This window comes from Schistosoma mansoni, chromosome 3 (genome assembly GCF_000237925.1).
Source record: "Schistosoma mansoni strain Puerto Rico chromosome 3, complete genome".
Classification (NCBI taxonomy): domain Eukaryota; kingdom Metazoa; phylum Platyhelminthes; class Trematoda; order Strigeidida; family Schistosomatidae; genus Schistosoma; species Schistosoma mansoni.
In genome coordinates this window covers 20,769,457-20,791,187 of record NC_031497.1, presented here as the reverse complement: position 1 = coordinate 20,791,187, position 21,731 = coordinate 20,769,457, and the positions used below count along the sequence as shown (strand labels likewise).

At 36.1% G+C, this 21,731-nt stretch overlaps 1 protein-coding gene across 1 annotated transcript; it reads left to right on the top strand.

The window, feature by feature from the left end:
* Positions 1–6,852: 6,852 nt before the first annotated feature.
* On the top strand, positions 6,853–19,270 carry Smp_144360 (myelin proteolipid-related; the record flags this gene model as incomplete). The annotated part of the gene is made up of 7 exons (XM_018799600.1): positions 6,853–6,856; positions 9,181–9,331; positions 10,649–10,808; positions 12,341–12,737; positions 16,959–17,050; positions 18,153–18,203; positions 19,145–19,270. The coding sequence occupies 7 exons, from the start codon at positions 6,853–6,855 to the stop codon at positions 19,268–19,270; spliced, it is 981 nt and encodes a 326-aa protein (XP_018651372.1).
* Positions 19,271–21,731: the final 2,461 nt, after the last annotated feature.

Below are 21,731 nucleotides of genomic sequence, written 5' to 3'. Positions count from 1 at the left end.
ATATTTGATGCGTTATCAATATATCGAGGAGCGTTCGCTCTAATCTGGCTAGTGAACGTAGGAGCTGTGTCCCACGCCAAGTAGAAACGTGATCTGATGCGGATGCGTGACCGAACGCCTTCAGTTAAACAAGTTCACTTAAAACAATGTGGTCAGCATCCAATGTCGAACACTTAATGTTTCATGGTGTAGGAGTAGGTTGGAAGAAAGCTAGGGGTGGCCAGACCAAAACGTGGCACAAATCAATGAAGTCACTGACAAGTGGACTGGGCCATGTTGGTAGGTGTAGACTACCTGGTTGGGATTCGCGAGATGACAGCAACCGATGGTTAGAGACCTTGAATGACATGGCTCAAAATCGTTTGCAATGGCGAAGATGCATCCACTCTTTGTGTTCTACCAAATTCTAATCTTCTGAATTCCTCATGTCTTTATCTTTTTCTCTTTCCAAATTTATTTCACTGTACTATACTCCTTCAATAATTTCTTGAAACCCCTAATCTTTTGGATTTCTGATTATACTCCTACTACTTCTACCACTATGGGATTTGAATCGACAACTGCATCTCTGTGCTAATGTGGTATGGCAACTCGAACTGATGTACGTACGTACGAAGTTCTACGTTGTGACTGACTGACTTAATGAGCTATTGATTTTGGGGAATTATTTACAGCTACAGTCTCTTGTGGATAGTTGTTTGACGCTTTTTTGCTACAAATATTTTTAATGATTATCATGTTATTATCAGTAATATCCAGTAAAAAATTCACCGTCATGAAGTACGCAGTTTTATTTCACAGGAACCCTAAGCTATATAGTACATGCACTGCAGTTGAGACATTTCGTACTTTTTGACACTGTTTTTTTCATTAAAGCATAAAACCTGTGTTTTCATACTGTTATGTGTAAGTGATGAAAAATTATTACGTGCACTATACAGAAGATCGTAGTTTGTCTTAATCTATTAAACGCTCGTTTGTGGAACGTTTGTGCTGATGATGTCGTTCAGAAGGACGATGAAAGCTCCATGACCAAACCATAGATGAGCTGGCTGCATCTGCCGACCGAATCTTAGAAATCACTAAATCGTCTAAGGCCCAGGTCTTTTCCGTCATAGAAAAACCTCAAACGACCTCGAATGACATTACCGAACTATGTCATACACGATATCTTAGAGTTCGTAATGACCGTAGTCGGTCAAAAACCCCGCGTAGGAGCGTTTCACATAAGAGATCTGTGTTTCGACCACGAGAGACAGACAACCCCGACTGGTGCTGGTATCACAACCAGTAGGGTAAATCCTCTAGAAAATGCAGGAAGCCCTGCAATTACCCGAAGTCTAAGGCGACTGACACGAATGAGATTTCGGGAAACTTCCAAGATGGTACGCGTTAACGGCAACCGTAGCCGGCGAACACAGCCGCATCTTATATGTCACTGATGTGACCACGAAAGTTCGCTACCTCGTTAGCGTTCTTCCCGCGACCTCCAACGACAGACTTAAAGAGTCTGTTTTCAGTTTACAGGCGGCAAACGGAAAGCCGATCGCTGCTTACGGTAAAAGGTACGTCTACCTTAACGTGGGTTTACGCAAACCCATACACTGGATTTTCGTTGTTGCAGATGTCTCTATGCCAATCATTGGTATGGACCTGTTACAATATCACAATCTACTCATCGACACACGCTCACGAAGGTTAATAGACGGAAACACTAAGTTATCTGTTTGTGTAACTCCTTGTTCTGGTTGCAGGTTATCCTCAGTCACGATTAAGCGCACCATAGACCCCTTGTACCAATCAGTACTCGACAAATACCCCGGGATATACCGATCGCAATCGAAATTGCCTTGTGTAACCAGCAATGTTACACATCACATCTCGACTACACGACCACCTGTATTCTCGAAAGCTTGTCGACTCGCTCCCGAAAAACTTAGGTTAGCTAAAAACGAATTCGACCACATGATGGACCTAGGGATAATTCGACCATCAAGTAGTCCATGGTCATCCCCATTGCACATGGTCCCTAAAAAGGACAGCAACGATTGGCGGCCAACTGGTGATTATCGGCGTCTGAATGCTAAAACCATTCCCGATCGTTATCCGCTGCCTCATATTCACGATTTGACAACTACCTTGAAAGGTACAACTGTCTTTTCGAAAATGGACTTGGTGAAAGCTTATAACCAAATACCGATGGCACCTGACGACATTCCTAAAACCGCCATCATCACTCCTTTCGGTCTTTACGAATTCTTGCGAATGCCTTTTGGCTTAAAAAATGCGGCTCAAACCTTCCAAAGGTTTATAGACGACGTCTTTCGAGGTCTCAACTTCGTGCATGCGTATGTTGATGACTGTCTAATAGCAAGTCCTGACAGAGAATCGCATCTCAAGCAACTGGACATTGTTTTCGATTGACTCCAAAGGCATGGCATTACTGTCAACATTCAGAAATGCCAAATCGGAACAAACTCCTTAGACTTCTTAGGACACACTGTTGATGCTCAAGGCATCCGATCCCTTAGAAGTAAAGTGGCGGCCATTCTAGATTACCCAGAACCGACCACGATCAAACAGTTGCGAACGTTTAACGGACTTGTAAGTTTCTACAGACGGTTCATACCCAAATGCGCATCCCTTATGAAACCGTTAACCGATCAGCTTCGTGGAAATGCAAAATCAATTAGCTTAGACGACACAGCCCGTAAAGCATTCTCCAAAGTTAAGGAACACATCGCTAAAGCAACCCTGCTTGTGATTAAGACACTCAAGCGCCCATTAGTATCGCAGTAGACGCATCCGACTCAGCAATCGGAGGAGTCTTACAACAATGGGTTGACAACTCTTGGCAACCTTTAGGATTTTTCTCGAGACGGTTGCTAGAAGCGGAATCTAGGTACAGCACGTTCGGTAGGGAACTCCTAGCTATGTATTGTGCTGTACGGCATTTTCAACATTCCATCAAAGGAAGAGAATTCACGCTTTTTACCGATCACAAACCTCTTACCTTCACTTTAAGTTCATCTTCAGACAAGTACTCACCGCGAGAGTCTCGAGAGCTGGACCACATTTCGCAGTTTACTTCAGACATACAGCACATTTCTGGAGCTAACAATGTAGTCGCAGACGCCTTGTCTCGAATAAGTTCCTTGAACAGTTTCCAAAGAACCGACCTTCTTAAACTCGCTCAGCTTCAAAAAGAAGACATTGATCTTCAGCATGAGTTATCCTCGACAACTCTAAAACTAAGTATTAAGCAGATGGGAACAGGTAAGGAAACCTTACTTTGCGACACATCTACAGGTAGGGATCGTCCAATAGTGCCAAGACATTATCGACGCAACATCTTCAATACGTTGCACAATCTTTCTCATCCAGGTGCTCGTGCAACAGTCAAACTTATAGCCGAACGCTTTTGTTGGCCTGGCATGAATAAAGACGTGAGGGAGTGGGCATGCTCCTGTGTAAGCTGTCAGAAATCTAAGGTCATAAGACACAACAAATGTTCCTTAGGCTCTTTCAAAACCCCTGACGCTCGTTTCGACCACGTCCATCTAGATTTGGTAGAACCCTTACCCGACTCGAACGGATACTCATATCTCCTAACATGCGTAGACCGTTTCACAGGATGGCCAGAAGCAGTACCGATTAAGGACATTACTGCTGAAACAGTGGCTCGCGCTTTCGTCGAACGATGGGTAGCAAGTTTCGGCCGCCCTTCCACAATCACTACAGACCGCGGAAGCCAGTTCGAATCTGGACGTTTCCGTTGTCTGACCTCACTATTCGGAATCACACGCTTCCGAACGACCGCCTACCACCCACAAGCAAACGGGTTGGTAGAATGTTTTCATCGACAACTAAAAGCTTCATTATCAGCTTCAAACGTTTCACAGTGGACAGACGCTCTTCCACTCGTCTTGCTAGGTATCCGCAATGCAGTGAAAGCTGACATTGGATACACTACATCTCAACTCGTTTACGGAACGACACTCCGACTCCCAGGAGAATTCGTGGATCCTTCAGCTTCTTCATTGAACATGGATCTAAACTCTTACATGAGTAGGCTTACAAACGCTATGCGTTCAGTTAAACCTGCTCACACTCGACCTCAATCAACTGATGTTTTCGTTCAACCTGACTTACGACATAGTACACACGTCTTCATTCGTCGAAACTCACATCGACGACCCCCCGAATCAGCATACGAAGGACCCTTCAAAGTTCTTCAACACGAACCTAAGTACTATGTAGTCGATAAGAACGGCACGAACGATAGCATCAGTATCGATCGACTCAAAGCAGCGTACTTAGAAGGAAACCCTAGCTACGTCGATTTTCCTTCAGTACAAGCAAACGACACAGCTACTACAATCGTAGTACCCTACACAACAGCCGACACACAACTTGATACTTCGTCAACGTCAATAGATAAACCTAAAACAACGCGTTCTGGAAGACGAGTAAGATTTCCAGAACATCTTAACGAATATTGCACGTAGGACATAAGCTTTATCTTGAATTACCCTTTCATTGTTTATTATAAAAAAAATTTTTTTTATTATGCTCATTTTTTATTTATATATAAAAAAAAACATTTTAATTTTTTTTGAGCGTATTTATATTTTTTTTATATGTAAAAAAAACCAAAAAAACCATTTTTTTTTCCAATCGCTTTTACGTTGTTTGCAAGTGTATTAGTTTAATTTTTCCCGCTCATCTTGTGTCCTTACGCAAGTACGAGTGTATTTTTGACATGCACTCACACGTTTTATTTTTCCTCTTTTCCAGGACGGCTGGAAAAGAACGACAAAGTTTCGCAAGGAACTAAAATTTTCATTGTACTATATTTCTTTATTGCTATGTTGTACATTTTGGTCCCTTAGTTTAAGGAAAGACGACCAAACGCTGCTAAACGAAGCAAGCTATCAGAAGAGTGTTTACCAACGACAAACTCGTTGGGCTTAAACTTCTGGCTGATCACGTCTCAGGGGCATCACTACCTCACTAGGGGGGGGAGTGATCTGTAGCTGTAAATAATTCCCCAAAATCAATAGCTCATTAAGTGTTCGACATTGGATGCTGACCACGTTGTTTAAGTGGACTTGTTTAGCTGAAGGCTTTCAGTCATGCATCCGTACCAGATCACGTTGCAACACGGCGTGGGACACAGCTCCTACGTTACAATAGCCAGTTAAGAACGAAGTCTCTCGATATATTGGTAACGAATGAAATATATCTTTCCTGTCTCTTCTCGTCTGACTTCTGGTTTCTATTTGACTGGGAACGATCGAATATAGAAGGTGCTACTGGTACCTAGTTGTAAAACTAGAATATCCGTTGTATCCTCAAGACTAAATAACCGCTTGTACTAAACAGCCGAAGAGTAGATGTGATCGACGGTTCTATGTCATTCATTTGAAGAAGAACATGGTATCACTTGCCTGGCATCCAGTACCGAAGTCGAAACCCTATCGACTTTTTAGTGAAGACGGTGAAATGAGAAAGCATAGTAAGTCAAGTGTTGGGCAGAAGAATGATACTACTCAAGGAGAAAACTTAAAGGTGTATTTATGACATGGCATAAAACAGTTCGTAAAAAGTTTCAGTACATTCTACTTACTATACTCACCTACAAAACTTTTGTACCACGTTTTCGACCTACGAAGGTCGGTTTCTCGAAAATTTTCTTTAGAACTACAAGAGAGACGTCTTTTGACTAAATGATAAACTCTGTTCAGAATTTATAAGAGCTTTTAGTTTACCTACTCCGAAGCCAAATGATAATTAGAAGGCAAATGAAATTTATCTATGGTACTCCTCATAATCTCATCATTTCAACTGAACACTAGCATGTTATGACATCAAAGTGAGCTACAGAGAACGTCCGCCTAGTAATAAACACGAATGAGCTTGTAGTGGTAAATAAATCCCCGAAATAAACAACTCTGTAAGTCCTTGACATCTGATACCAAGCATGTAAGTTTTAATAGACTCACGTAGCTGAAGGAGCTTGGTCGTACATCCGCATCAGATCAAGAGTGGAAACGCCGTGCTCAACATCCTCTGCAATCGATAGTCAGATTAGATCAGTTGATTCATAATGTATTGGTAACCTATCTTTTATCTCCTCTCTTCAGTCTTTTGATCTCACTTGGTGGGTACGATTCATAATAAGTGTTACTGGTTAAAGCATTTTCAAACTCCGAATACCTGTAGCATCTTCAAACTTAAAGATGCCGCAGGTATTCGGAGTTCGACAACGGCTTCATCGGTAACACCTTCATAGGTAAGGTATAACAAACCTGTCAAATCAGAACTTAGATATCAAGAGGTTCAAAAATATGTTTGAGAGGCTTTCGATATATCGGAGAGCTTTTAATCTATGCCGGCTTACGAATGTAAGAGATTTTTAGAATGGCGTTCACACTTGTGATCTGGTACCGATGCATGCTCAATCACCTTGAGGTTGGTGTACCGAGTAAAACCAATGTGGTCAGTATCAATGTCGATGACCTGCGGAACTATTTGTCGCGTGAATCCATTGACCCCCACATTCTTCTATAAAATTACTTGAAATATCTGAACAGGAGCGATACTGCTTTCCTTTCATCAAGAAAACTGTACCAACATTTATGCAGTGCATCAAAAGATTGTTTAATCATTAAGCCCTAAACAAATTTAAAGCGTTAAATAACTTGAGAAGGAACTACAAACTAACAAATAATAGCGGGATAAATATAGCTGGCAACATGTTAGTCGTAATACTGTGGTATGATAAACAAATTTAAATCGAGGGAGTTTGAAGGCGCTAATTTCGTTACTTGCGCCTCAAATGTCCTTTAGATGGGTAAGTTCCTGTGTCTTCTTTTAGTGAGTCTGGTTATATTCTGGGAGACATTTTTGTCTTAGATAGTTCGTGAATAGTATTTAATAATTCTTGTCGGTTCTTCATACTATTCCTCGTTTACTTTTGATACCTGATTATTAGCTAAAATGGTTTAAATATCAGTAATTTTCTTAATTTCAGTTAAGTTTGTGGACTCTGTGGGTCTTAGTTCTCTCAAAATAACCATCATAAGAGTTCTTATATTCAATTTTTCAGTCTCTTTTCACTTCGTCGGAACCTCTGTTTTTAAATTAGTGGTATGGTGTTTGATAAGAGAGGCAATCACTAAATCCTAATTTCCCTCCAATGAAAATGTATATCCTGTCGCTGTTCAAAGTGTAGTTGGTCTTTTGACTCTTCGATGTAAATATCTTTGTAGACTATAGCTTTCTTGCTGTAATCATAACTGAACACCATGATTGCATAAAATTCAGTTGGTTTTTTCTCAATTCACCTGGGTTAAATAATGTTGTTGCTCCATTAAAGGGCTAGATTAAACCGATTGTACATAGTGCTAAGAGCGTTGATTTATGTTTTAATCATTGTTTTTTAGGTTAGATTGAGTAATTAGTCATTATATACGACCTTTAGTTTTTTTCTCCAATGTATGGCGGTTTTTGCTAAACACATAATCTTATGCTTTGAACTCGTCTGTCTTGACAAGTAATTGTTATCAGCCGAATTGTTGGGGAAGCAACATCCAGCTACAACGTGGGACCAGGCACATATATACATCGGTCCAAGTTGCCATACCTCATTCGCACAACAAGATCAACACCGAATTCATAGTAGATAATTTAGTGGTGGTAATATGTATAAAGGTTCTATATAAAGATATAATACAGGAAGAAAAAAGATATGAAGCAATTTTAACCTCATAGTTTAAGGGAAGATGAAGAGTGTATACACCTACGCCATTGTGATCGATTCTGGGCAATGTCACTTAGAGTCTCCAACCATTGGTTACGATAGTCATATCGATATTTGCTACAACCGTCGTTCTGTATACATATTTTCAGTCAGAAGCACCATAATAATTCGTCAAAGCAAAAGTTTTCATTGGCGATTGTTGAAAAGTAGTTGCTTGATGATCAAAGTAATGCACGTTCAATTAATTAAAAGACAGTAATATGACTGCGCTTTAATTCCCTTAGTAAATGGACGTCTGGCCTACTCATAGATATGTCTGCGTGTATCGTCAGTTGCGATATTTAATGTCTGTTATACGTTTATAGTAAATGTTCATCAGGGCGAGACTATAATTTGTGGACTGACCAATCAGATATAAGATAACAGCTCTGAGATTTTGACGCCAAGTTCATCCATCTACTTGGCTAAATAAAGTTTTGGCACTTCAACTGACGTCAGTTCGTGATGAAAACCCTAAATCTAATTCCTAACCCTGACTCTTAACTTTGAATCATAATTCTAATTCCTAACAATGGTTTATAACCCCCATTTAGTTCTAGTTAGTAGGTGGCTATCCTCAAGGTCATTTAGCGTCGCTCAAAGGTCTATGAATCATAGTCTTAGTTTGTGTTGGCTGAAGTTGTACAACTATTCAAAATTTAATTATGGCTTCTAATCCCATAAAAAACATGAGTTCTATCAAGATCCCCGAAACAACTCGCCGATTAATCTCGACCAGCACAAAAACTAGATCCAGTGCGTCTAGTCAATTGCTTCCAACTACTTAATAGCACCAGAATGTCCTTAAGATCGTGGTTGATGCTCTTATTTTTTGATTTTACTTACGGAGATTTTGAAGTAATAAACCTTTTTTCCAGTTCCCACATCTATCTGGGCTTAACGTATTTATAGGATTGGAGTGATTTCATCCAAGATGAAAAAGTGATTCGTTTTGTATCCCAGTTATATCACTGAACTGGCTAAATAAAAGTTCTGACTAATAATCTTATTGAAAACTGCATTTTTAACCTGTCAATGTGCTACCTAGTAACACATTTGTCATCTCTGTGCTCTGAAGTTAATTTTTTGACGGCGTTTATAAAAATCAGTCTTGGTGTGATGAATGAACAACTGATATTTCTGTTCTTTACACTATTGCATCATTATTTTAAGATAAGTGGCACCTAACTAGTTTTCGAATTCTTCATCTCAAAACCAATGTGTTGGTTTTATGCAGCATAATTTTTCTAACTTTATTATCTAACTTCGTTTCCGTCCATAAAAAGTATTTAAAAATTATCAGACCACTGGTTACTCTTGGTGTCCAGACAAATATATTCTTGTAATTTTTATCAAGATAATTAATTTTACATTAGATAAAGGAAGCTGTCTTGGTCGTGTTCCTTATAACTCGGTGATTGGATTTATCCTAGTACTTGTTGGAGGTGGTGTTCTGTGCGGTACAATTTATTCTGGAATATCACGTATCGATACATACTTTCGGTTGTATTTTTTTCCTGTTTACTCGTAAGTTAACAACATTTTAATGTTTTGTTTATAATTTTATTTGGGAGAATATGTTGGCATTCATTTTATTTTAGTAAAGTTACTGCTAATTGTACCAACTGCAGAGAATCCTCAAGTTGATTTTAACTTAAAACTGTGGTCAACATTTAACATTGTACACTATTCAGTGAGTATTATTCTCTGCATTTTCCAACCTTTTAAAACAAAATGAAATAGAATCCATACATCTATATATAGCTTGTACTTTTTGTGAAAGTCTATCGCCACCACATTTTCCAAGTGAATACTCCAGATTGAATTTTCAAACTGGAATACAACAGTAACTAATTGGTCACAAAACTTTATTTTTTGATTATCTAACTGGTTTTATATATCCATTATTCTCTAGTAAATTCAATTTCACGAAGTGCATCAACGTTTTTTATAAGATACTGCACATAAATCATTTTCGATCAGGGGCATCTGTTTCGATAAAACCTATTCGGTCTCATCTATAATTTTAGTAGAATTGACATGATTTATATACTAACAAACTTTTCTGAGATTTTAGTTTACAAATTAAATCCTCATCATAGGCCTTATAGCTAGAGAATTTTATTGAAAAGAAAAACTGTCCTACTATGCCCCGCTGTTTTTAGCGAGTGTTTTTATATTTCATATGACTAATCCCATAGTGTCCATTTACTGAGCTTTTTAGATATAAGTATTGAAAACCAATCAGCTTCACTAATCATTTTCGGTCAACCAATCTTTCTTTGATTATCTTTCAAGACATCTTTTCTGTAAAGTTGCACCTTAGTTATCATTGCTAATACATTATTTTTCTTTCTTCGCTATTCATCTCGTAGTGTTAGTCGGTTACTGTTATAATTCCTCTTATTACAACCCAGTTATTCTTATTGCTTAGTATTCTTGAACACCAATTCACTCGACAAGCCCCTGAATCAGAAAATGTTTGAACAGGAACGAAATTATATTCCAAACAGCAAGAGTAGATGGAAGTAAGAAGCACAATAAGGAAAACGTTACTATATTTATGGCTTTTGCACGAGAAGATTCTAAAGTCTTCTTCAAGTATCCATTAGCGCTGATTGGTTAGGAAATAGCCAATCAGCGTGCACCGACATATTTCTGCACTTAACGTGCTTTAATCCAATCTATATTCCGCTAACAGTTACAGGAACTTAAATCAACGTACACATGTACCAGGTTCTATCTTGATTGCGACTGGATCACTGAGTTGCCTTTGATTTTCTTCTTTCTGACCTTTTTAGAAGCCATTGTTGTTAGTTATATCAAATGTTCTTTAACTTTCAGTTTACCTTATCTAAGAATAGCTGCAGTTGTGAATGGGGCAGTCGCCGTTCTACTCGCTTTTCTTATACTAATTTTCTCAACACTTGTGAATAATGCTACTCGTGGCCGCATCTATCGTGGTGATCGCTACATTATGGGTGGGCGTTGTTCAGCAGCTCTGGTAAGAAGTTTGTAATTATTTTCGGCGAGTCGGTTTGTTTGCTATAAATCGTGTGTATGTGTGCCTGCACAGAATTTACTAGGATTCTTTTATCGTGTGTAGAGAGTCATAAGATGTTATGCTTTTATGTGGTTTATTTTCCAGGGTTTCTAAGTGTAACCCCGGAGTCATCAGAGACAAATTATTTTTAGTAGTTTACATCAAGGACCCGGATCAGCCAGTAATTTCAACTATAAAATCCGAAAATCTCCACAAACTCCTATACTAAAAATTTTTCCTAGTTTGTAGGCAACAACATCCAACAACTAATCAGTTGAGTACATTAAATTTCAATAAACACAACTCAAGCCTACCTCTCAGGCTACGAGTCGTACTTACTGTTTAAAAGCTACTCAAATCTTAGTTAGATTCGGTTTCAACCTACAACCCATTGATTATAAGTCAATCAATGGCTCTTCTTGATACGGATTAGCGGTTAATTTTGATTCGTAGAGCAAATACCCTTGAAATGTACTAAAAGTTTACAGTTTACCTACTTTTTAGTTTGGAATTGTTTGTAATCAAGTGTACTGAAATACCTTTTATTCCCTTGACAGAATCCACTTACACCATGTCAATTGATGTTTCTTCAAATTGTCACATCCCATGCATATTTGATGGTAGTGGGCATTGAGTTTTGTTTTTTAGTTTACTAAAAATATGATCTTTATCATGATTTTGTATCTAATTCTATCCCCCAAAGAAAACGAACGTTTCGGAAGGGATTTGGATAATTTTAAGGTCATCAGTTGACTATGGGATCAGAGTGTGAGGATATTATTTGTTTCGTAGTTTACATTCGCAACCTCACTTAATCATCACGTGTAATTAAAATGTTATTAATTAAAATGTAATTAAAACCCGAAGTTTGTGCTGAGGATGTCGTTCAGAAGGACGATGAAAGCTCCATGACTAAACCATCCAGCTCAGGGAACAAACCTACGTCAAAAACCTTTCTACTAGATGACAGTGTTAAGAAAATGGAGATGCCAGAATATTCTAAGAAACATTGGTCGACATTCATCAATACATCGGAAATTATTCAGTTTGAAATATCTTTTGGTTACATTTGTCGATTAATCGAATTACTAAACATCTATTTCACAGTTCCAATGGCTTCCTACTGAAACTTCCATAATTGTTTGAGTGGTTATGATTATTTATTATTTGACTTGACAAAACTAATTATGTTTTCATTGAAAATTCAGTTTACCCATTTTTACATATTTTTGTCACTGACATACTGATGAAGTCAATTCTCAGTGCTTCCGAAGTATTGGGGGATTGACTTACTGATAGATTTTCCAGCCAAGGATGTGGAGTTTTTTGTAATTATCAATGGCACTTACGAAATAAGAGTATGTATCTCTGTAGTTATTGTTAGGTCTCGTATTTATAATTAGCTAACATATTTTTATGAGACACTACACTATTTTGCACTTCATTATTATATATTTTCAATTTTTTTCTTTCCTTTTCCTTAAAAAAATTAGTTCATGTGCACCACATATGTAACCATAATTGTATGGTTAATATTCCTAGCATTCCTTGTTGTTCCTACATTTTGTTGGGCAATGTTCAACTCGATTTGTACTGCTGAGTTAGCTGATGTTTGGCATGGACCAGGTGCACGACGTCCTGGTCCTGATGGCCGTGTTGCTCCTTCTCTGTCAGAGTTACGAGATCGTAAAGATTATCTGGCGGAAACGTATACAGCTCGTCTTGCCTACTATTATCAAAATCTCAATTTGGGCTATAATCCTTCCGATCCTCAGAACAGCTTCAGACCTCCTTTCGTTAATCTGGGAAACTCACCTAATCTACCAAATTATCACGCCAATCGATATTATTCTCCTGATTTCAACTACATTTTTAACTTGACACATTATGGTAAGGATGTTTTTGAAAGCATTATTATTAATGCTACTTCCTAATCTTGTACTTAATAAACCATTTACATGTTTATATTGTTTTCTTATAGTTACTAAACCATTTGGTATAAAATAGTAACTAGTTCATATTCCATAGACGAACCTATATGAATTCGAATCAGTGGGCATGATGGGAGCATTGTCCATTTAATTTTATAAATAATAATGATGTAAGTACGTCTTAGCTATGCACTAGACTGTAATCTTGTCCAGTGTATAAGGGTTAGTTACATTACTTATTATTTAAACACATAAACATTGGTACAAGGGTCACCCAATACATATGCGCCACACAATAACAATGAGATTAGTAGTAGTTACCATTAATTTGTGTGAACGTTAGGTTACTGCCCGGGTGCCCAAACCGAGGCGGATGGTTTTCTTAGGTGGACACACCTCGAGCCTTTGACCTGAAGGTTTAATCCACAAGGCAGTGGAGCAACGTTAGGAGATGCAGTTCAATGGTACCCTGTGACGAACAGTAGGGTCGTACGCCATTTGTTCCCTCAGGATCCTGGAGCCTATCTGCATCGTTCGTTTGGAGTTAGGGTTTTCCAAATTCTCTAGGTAGATCCTTCATATCCATCAACCCGGTTAAAGCGCCGGACATTCGCTTCTTTCCCTCTCAATTTTGTAAACAACACCCCTGCAACGAGAAGGCAGGGAGTAGGACTTTCATGACAGTGGCTATATACGCGTGGTCTCGTGAGAGCATTTGGAGAGGGTGAGCTGACTCTCCCCACTTTCGACTGTAGCAGGGCATTTGGAAGCCTAGATTGTATTTAAACAAAGATAAATTAGGGTATGATTCACAAAATCAATCATTTTATACACTTCATACATACAAGTGTATATTCACTCAGTATTCTTTCCAAAGCTTTCATAATTGTAGTTAACTGACGAAATCCTCATAAAAATAGATTTAACCTTTTATACATTCATTTTCTTTGAATAATACACTTACATCGATGAAAATTACACCTATAGATATCATCCATTTACTATTAGGGTCATTTATTACATTATAGTGTCCGGTTACAATTTTTTACCCCGAGCATTTCACTGATTTCTCCTTAGTTAAAGAATATTGTTAGGTAATTTGAAAATAATATTAAACTGTAATTTATTCGTAGTTGTAATTCTGGTTAGAGGAACATTTTATTTTTGGCTTTCAGAATATCATTTGAACGACAGATTAGAAAATCGTATAGTTGCATATATTATGTATCAGTAAAGTGTTTTATTTATTTGGTACTGAAAAATCCCCTTTTATAATTCTAAACTTATAATTTACTTATCTTTTATATTCCTTAAAATGTTATGGGTTTTTTTCTAGTTTAATGAGTGGCTTTGGAATAATTTTTATGCATCTAACAAAATAGATGTTAACGCAGCGGTAAAATCAGGAATAATACCATCATCCGTATCATTTAAGTGAATCTATGGCAATTATTTGTCTCTCAGAATCTCATTTTTCTCAGCGCTTGTTTTCCGACAGAAACATACGCTTTTTGAACATCGCCACTAATATTTGATCGAATAATTCTACAATTGATTGATCATTAAATAGTTTGTTTGTAAAAGAAATACATAAAAGGAATACATTTCGAACAATCTGATCACACATATACTTGTTAAGAACATTTATATATAAAAATAAAAGGTTAACTAGACTGGAAATGGGTATAAGAATTGTTATGTAGTAGCGAAGACATAAGTACGGGTAACTAGATTATCTATATCTATATTCATCTTATTGTAAGCTTCATTTTGACATATTGATTATTATTGTATGATTTACTGTTCCTAAGTTATGCTCAGTTTTATTGATTATTGTCTCCCACGCTTACAGCCTCATTTGGCCTGGTTTTGTACAAATATAATTTTCTATTTTATGGTATGATGTGGTCTGCCTGTCTGGTATATAGATAAAGTATGTTTGAAATAAACGATTCGCATTACAGCAGCTGCTATTGGTGTTTTTGGACTCAAGTGGACGGGTTAGGCGGATAAGGACCAATAAGGACGCTAGATTACTCATATTAATCGAACGTCATTGTCACAGTGTGAAGGTCGTAGAAGGCGTATTCTATTGGTGGATAATTTACGCGGATTACGTCCTTGTTAAATTCGTAAGGTCATAACGAATCAGCGACGACCTTGATCAAGTCATAACAATTGGCTACCGCCTAGGTCAAGTCATAACAAGAATAGACTAGGATAATAATGATAAAATAATGTGAAAACAATTTGACACCTAATCACTCTGGATAATAAGCATATATTACCAGGGTAGGTTTAAAGAGAGAGCAAACTGTTTTTGAATACACAAAGGGGGGTTGAATTTTCGTATGGCTAAGGCTTCAATAAACCTTAGTATACGCCCTTTTACACTTTTAAACAACACCACAAAAGCCAAGTTTAGATCAATCTTATGACCTGTTTCGATTATATGTTTAGCAATAGAGGATGATGGATGTGTATCCTCTACTCTTATTGGGTCGTTCGACTGTATTTGTTTTTGCAACCATTTTGGTACATGTTCACCCACCCTAATTTTCAGATCACGATTGCTCCTCTCTATGTATGTGTGACCACACACACATTTAAATTGGTAAACGCAGTGGGATGTGACACAATCGTTTTCATGTCGTCTAGGTTTTGAATGAAGCATGGACCTCGTTCTTCCCTTGATTATGACTTTCGCAGCACAATACGTTTTGTTGATAACAGATTTAAGCCTTTGTTTCAATAAAAGGCTATTTGAATCACCTCTAAATGGTAAGGTGATGTAGACAGGCTTTTTCTCTACCAAGGCTACAGTAGGTCTCGCTGTGCCCTGAACTTTCCATCTATTGATAAATTTAGGTGGATACCCATTCCCGATTAATGTCTTGGTTAACAACCTAACATCGTCATCAATGATGTCATTTGTGCAAATACGACGAAGCCTGTTAAAAAGGCACTTTACCAAACCACGTTTGTATTGTACAGGGCAATAACTATAGTAACTAAGATATTGACCCGTCCACGTCGGTTTTCGAAAAATGGATCGTTTTATTGAGCCATCTCGTCTGTTTAGAAGTACATCTATTGGGTTTGTTGACAGTTGATTCAATGTAACGATTTCTAACTCCAATGTAATACGTGTATTTAGAATTGGGATTTTGAAAAGCACGAATAAGCCTATCGATCATCAAGTTCCCATCTATTTGAAATGAATATCTTAATGCCTGTGTATGTACTGTGTGAAACACTCATTTTCAGTAACGTTCAACTGTGAGAAAATCATGAGTGTGACAGATTTCTGATCATATTCAGCCAACCATTAAACAACAATTGGAAATAAATGATTTGTAATGCTAGAACTAGGATTAAGGTTTTAGCAATGGAATTCAAAGTTATGATTACGGCTCAAAATTTACAATTGTGATTTAAGATTATGATGTAGATTTTAAAATTTGAGTTTGGGTTACAACTATGATCAGGATGTAGAATTTAGAATTTATGGTTGCAGTTACAATCAGGATTCATGTGTGGAAGTTATAATTTAGTATTGGGATTAGGCTTTACGCTTAATTTATATTTAACCTTTATTCTAACTTTAAACTGTACGTCCTAAACTTATACTCTACATTTAATCCTTAACCCTAACCTTAGGTATTTAATGTTTTCGTCATCAGTACTTATCATTTACGTTCAATAGATAACGTTCTATTTTGATAAGTGTGTCGTGACCTTGAAGCGCCTCTATTCCTTATTGCACCACAGCTGAATAATAGTTTAAATGAATGTGATGACCGCTATAGATATTCATTCTTGTTTATGCAGATCTTCAAAAGACTGATCGTCTTTTTGAGCAATGATCTCAACAACATTTTGAAAACCTTTACTGCTAACAAAAATTTTACGTAGCTTTAAATAATAAACGATATATATTAAAGTATAAACTGATAATTTGGAGAAAAATTCGTTTTGTTAAACAGCTATACAAATCTGTTGTTACTAATACAACCACAAACAGAGAGAGTTGTTTAGTGAACACAGTGAGTTGAACATTTCCAGTTTATTGAAGTGATATCAAACATTTTATAAATTTACCAGTGAAAATTAATTATTTGTTTTCCTAGTGCTGTGTCAGTGTTTTATGGGTACACTATATTTCTCTTTTTTTTTCTAGGTGTTTATATTAAACCATGGATGTATGATGAGTCACTGAATTATCGTGAAGCTATTACTTCTCTGAATGAATTCGCAAGATTTTGTGATGAAGTAAGTTTAACTTATCCTTATGTTACTGATTAATGGCAAGCATATACTTGTGGTGTTAGTACTAACTGTATCAATATGGAATGGGATAGTAGGTGGACTAAAAGTACACCTTGAAAAGCAATTAGAGAATAAATAAAATAATGAGGAATACTAGGAAATGGATTGCTGTAGAATGATTGGGTATAACTGATGTTGGACAATTCACGTTTAATGCACAATACGAAGTTACATATATATTGCATCAGTCATGGTGGACTATTGACTGACAAATTCTCGACACGAATGTAAACAACGTGCTTGGCTTTTCACAATTTTCTAAATCTAGATACCTCATATATGTTAGCAGGTCGGTTTAAGACTGGAAACGGCAGCCAAACTAAAATATGACATTTGATCATGGAGTTATTGATTTTTAGTCTGAGCCATGTCGGTCAGTGCAGACCTTCAGGTCAAGCCTTATTATTATTATGATAAGTCCTAGTTATGGTGACAAATGATTTGAACACTTAAACTTGTATCTATTAGGTCACTAGCTCAAATTCAATCAAAACACTATTTCTACCTTTCAGGTAAAAAAAAATATGACTGAAATTGCACATGTTCTGAGCCGCATTTATTTAGTTAATAGACTAATAACTACTAATGCTTACTCCCTTCCAGAATTCCCTATTTTAGTAATTCTTAGCTATTTGTTTCATGTGAGACCTATTGTCATAACTCTAAATGTCGGTAATCATTGCAATCCTATTTCGAATACTCTAATTATTTATTCATTCTAACTCAGTTTCTAATTTAACGATGTTCTGGTTGTCTCTCTCCTATTGTACATATGATGGATAGTTAACTTTTCGATTCTGTCATAGTCACGAAATTCTCGATAAAAGTTGCGTGTAGTATATTTAAAAGACATTCTCTTATTGCCAAGGTATGGTCCCATGTTAGGACAAAACAGCTGTCCGGTGCTTCTTCAGTTTCAGTAACTGTCTAATCAATATCAGTTCGTGATGTAACTTATGAAATACGAATGAAGTTTATTACCTTCAATTTACTCTGATCCATCACATTCACATTTGCTTCTACAACGTTTTTCCCATTTATCTAGGTTATGATAGTGGGTCCACTTTTTGCTTTGTCACTTGGCGGTGCTGTTTTTGTTCTACTTGGTTTGGAACGTTTGTACTTTTCTTTTTTTTGTCTATTTTATTTGCTTACAGACTTATTAAACACTTTACTATTTTAGTCTTATCATACAGGATTTTAGTAAAATTAACGAAAGTAATGTATGGTGTCATTGAAGAAGAATTACGACAATTAAGAAGGAAATTTTTCTTTTCGAGACTATCATTTGCTCTAGTTGTACAATCGTATTTATAATTAATTTGCGAATAAAATAGTCTATTGAAAGACAAGAGGTTGATTACATCATATCATATGTCAAAGAATGTTGATTAATAATCGAAAATTGAAGTGAGGAGAGATGATTGGAAGAAATCGGATATGGGAAGGATAAGAAATATGTTATGTAAAGATTAAAAACAGAAGGATGTAATGAAATCGGATTACCGTGTTAGAGGCACGGACGAATGATGGCTTACACGTGTTTCTTTTGCACTCAGAGTTCATGTTTGAAAAGATGAATTACTAGCCAATAAGATTTTTATCAAGCCTAATGCGCATAATTTTGCTTTTATCATTATCATTGTTAGGTAGTATCATAATACAAGCCTGACTCAACAATCATGTACAGATTTTATTTTGCTACTGTTAGGGAGATCCAAACTATTCCTCGAAAGAAGCTTATACGGTCCCTGTAAATTCCAGGAAATATTTTATCTGATCAACATTGGATAGAAGTTTCTCAGAAACATTTAGAAAGTGAAGAGTTACGTGTTGCATTTCTGATTGGATGATTACCTGCCCTGCTATGTTTAGTAGCGTTTTAGAAGCCGTAGGCCGTCTGATTAACATCAAACTCTTTTGTTTATTTTGATAACCTATACTGTAAAGTGTACTAACTTTATAGAAGTCTAACATAATATTCTGTTTGATTAACGAGTTTCTTTTTATTGCTCCATTTTTTGTTTGCCTTCACAGACTCTATTTGTTGGCTCATTGTCAGCTTATTATACTCGATTAAAATTGACAAAAGAACTGACAGATTTCAAACAGAGCATCGCATTAAGGTCACCCAAAAATCATGATCCATCAGCTTATTTTTAAATAGAAGAATCCCTACGTATTATTATTATTATATAAAAATCTCGGTGTTGTAGACAATAAAAGACAATATTTATGACGTTGATTAGTTTGTTTTAAAAGCAAAGTAGTGAAAATGCATTTTCTCAATAAACAGAAAGATAAACTAGAAGAAGTGGGTATGGAAAAGAGGTTGAAAAGAAAAGGGGAATATAACAATGATCATGGTTTGTTTAAATTATTTTCTAATTTGTATTTCTCACAATTGTATACACTGTGTGTGTACACTTTCCAATTGTTGTTGTTGTTCTACACACTTGACAATGTATGATGTGTTCCATTCATTGTCTATTTGTTTGTTTGTATGTGCATTTTGCCTCTTTTATTTCCACTTAATAATGATAACTGTCCTATTCCTAATGTACATGATAGTATGCTTGGAGAAAAAGATACAAATTCGACAAGGTATTTTTGTTTAACTGCTATCAGTTATAGTAATAAAAGTAATTATGAGTACCGTGTATTTTGCCCCATACTCAATATGGATATATATATTACATTAGTTTTTAATATATGTTCTGTGTTTACTCTATATTCATTTGTTTGGTTTTTGTTTCTATTTTTGGCCTATCCCTATCATAGGATATTCCATTTTATCTTTTACATACCTTTTTTGTATTCACTAAATGATAAATTGTGTTTTTTTGGTACAACTAGTCAATAATTTATTAATTAGTATCTGTGTATATGCGAACACAAACATACTTTACATCTATTTCCCCCCTTTTTACATTTTTGTTTACATTGTTAATCAAGACCATATATATGTATTGAATAATAACACAATGATGACAATAATGATCGTACTATCTGACTGTCTGATTGTCGCATATAATTTCTGATCTACTAAACTTTGCCTATCTATTCATTTATTCCGCTTTGTTGTTTGTTTGTTTTTCTATTAACCCAGTAAAAAATGATACAGGACAGAGAAACTTTTAATGATATAACACACATATTTTTATATATATATTCAATATTATCTCAGTTAATTACTACCATTATTCGCTATTTTCTCCTCTTGTCATTATCATTTTTACTATCCTTTTCTTTTCTACAATGTCATACGTACAACGTTTTTTTTTATATAGAATGAAATGTCCTTTTTTGTTGCATTTTATTTTGTTCAAGGGGTTGGTAACAGCAAAACCTAAATTTGAAAAGAACCAAGTATTATCACCAAGTATTTAATTCAAATGATACTAGTCTTGTTCACTTATTTTCATTATAATCCAAAAAAAATGATCTCATAATTATTTCTTTATGTATGGGTACATGGTACGTATGTCTTTTTTTGTTTGTTTGTAAACTAAAGTTCTTTAAAAAGTTTCAGTGATAAAGAGCTTTGGATCAATCTTTCCTCTATGTTTATATATACATGTATACTCAAACTCAAAAAAAACAACAATAGTTTACTTCAATATTCCATGATATTTGTTATTATTATAATGATCACTACTACCACTACTACTACTATGGTAAACTGGAACTTCAGATTATTATTCTTTAGTTTGACTTTACGTTTGAGATATTCATGTGAAGAGAAAATCAATGCATTTTTGGTGTACTCTTTTTATTCGGTTGATTTTAATCATATAAATAAATTGTTCTTATTATATTCATTCTGTTGTTTCATTTGCAATTATCAACAATTCACAGAAATTTCAATGTTGTTAAACTGTTAAGTAGTTAATCTACCATTGTATAGAGTTCCCATGGGGGAAGATTAATTTTTATGAATTTTCTGAAAATGATAGAATGTCAACATAATCACTTACTTGCTTACGCCTGTTACCCCTCGTGGAGGAGCATAGGCCGCTCACCAACATTCTCCATCCAACTCTGTCGTGGGCAATCCTTTCGAGTTGTTATACAATTACATCCCTCAAAACTCCGCCTGTAGTTCCTCCGGGGGCTACTGCCGGTCCCAAGCCCGGGTAAAGGAGGAGGGTTGGGCATGGGGTTAGCGACCCCATCCCGTAGAAAACCAAACTCGCTAAAAAAACGCTAACCAGAAAAAATAATTCAACATAATCAACTAACTTAAAAATATGATCAATCCATAGAATGCAAATAAAATAAAACACGTAGAATATTCTTAAGAATATTTCCTATGTAAACCATCATATCCAATCATCAATGTTTCATTTCCGAATTGATGCATAAGGGAGGTTTAAAATGAATTAGGATAACCCGTTTGTGACAGTAGTAGTGTAAGTAGGTTTAGGTAAATAAGTCCTTCATACTTGCGCAAAATTTTTACCACCCACCATTTTATCAACGTGTAATTCTTAGTATAAATAGTTTTGTTGACAACTCAGCCACCGCACTACTTTTTTCAGAGCGAAACGACTCTTTGCATTCAACGGATATGAAACGCATCCCAGCTATTTTTGCACTGATTCAAGACATCCACAAAGTATCT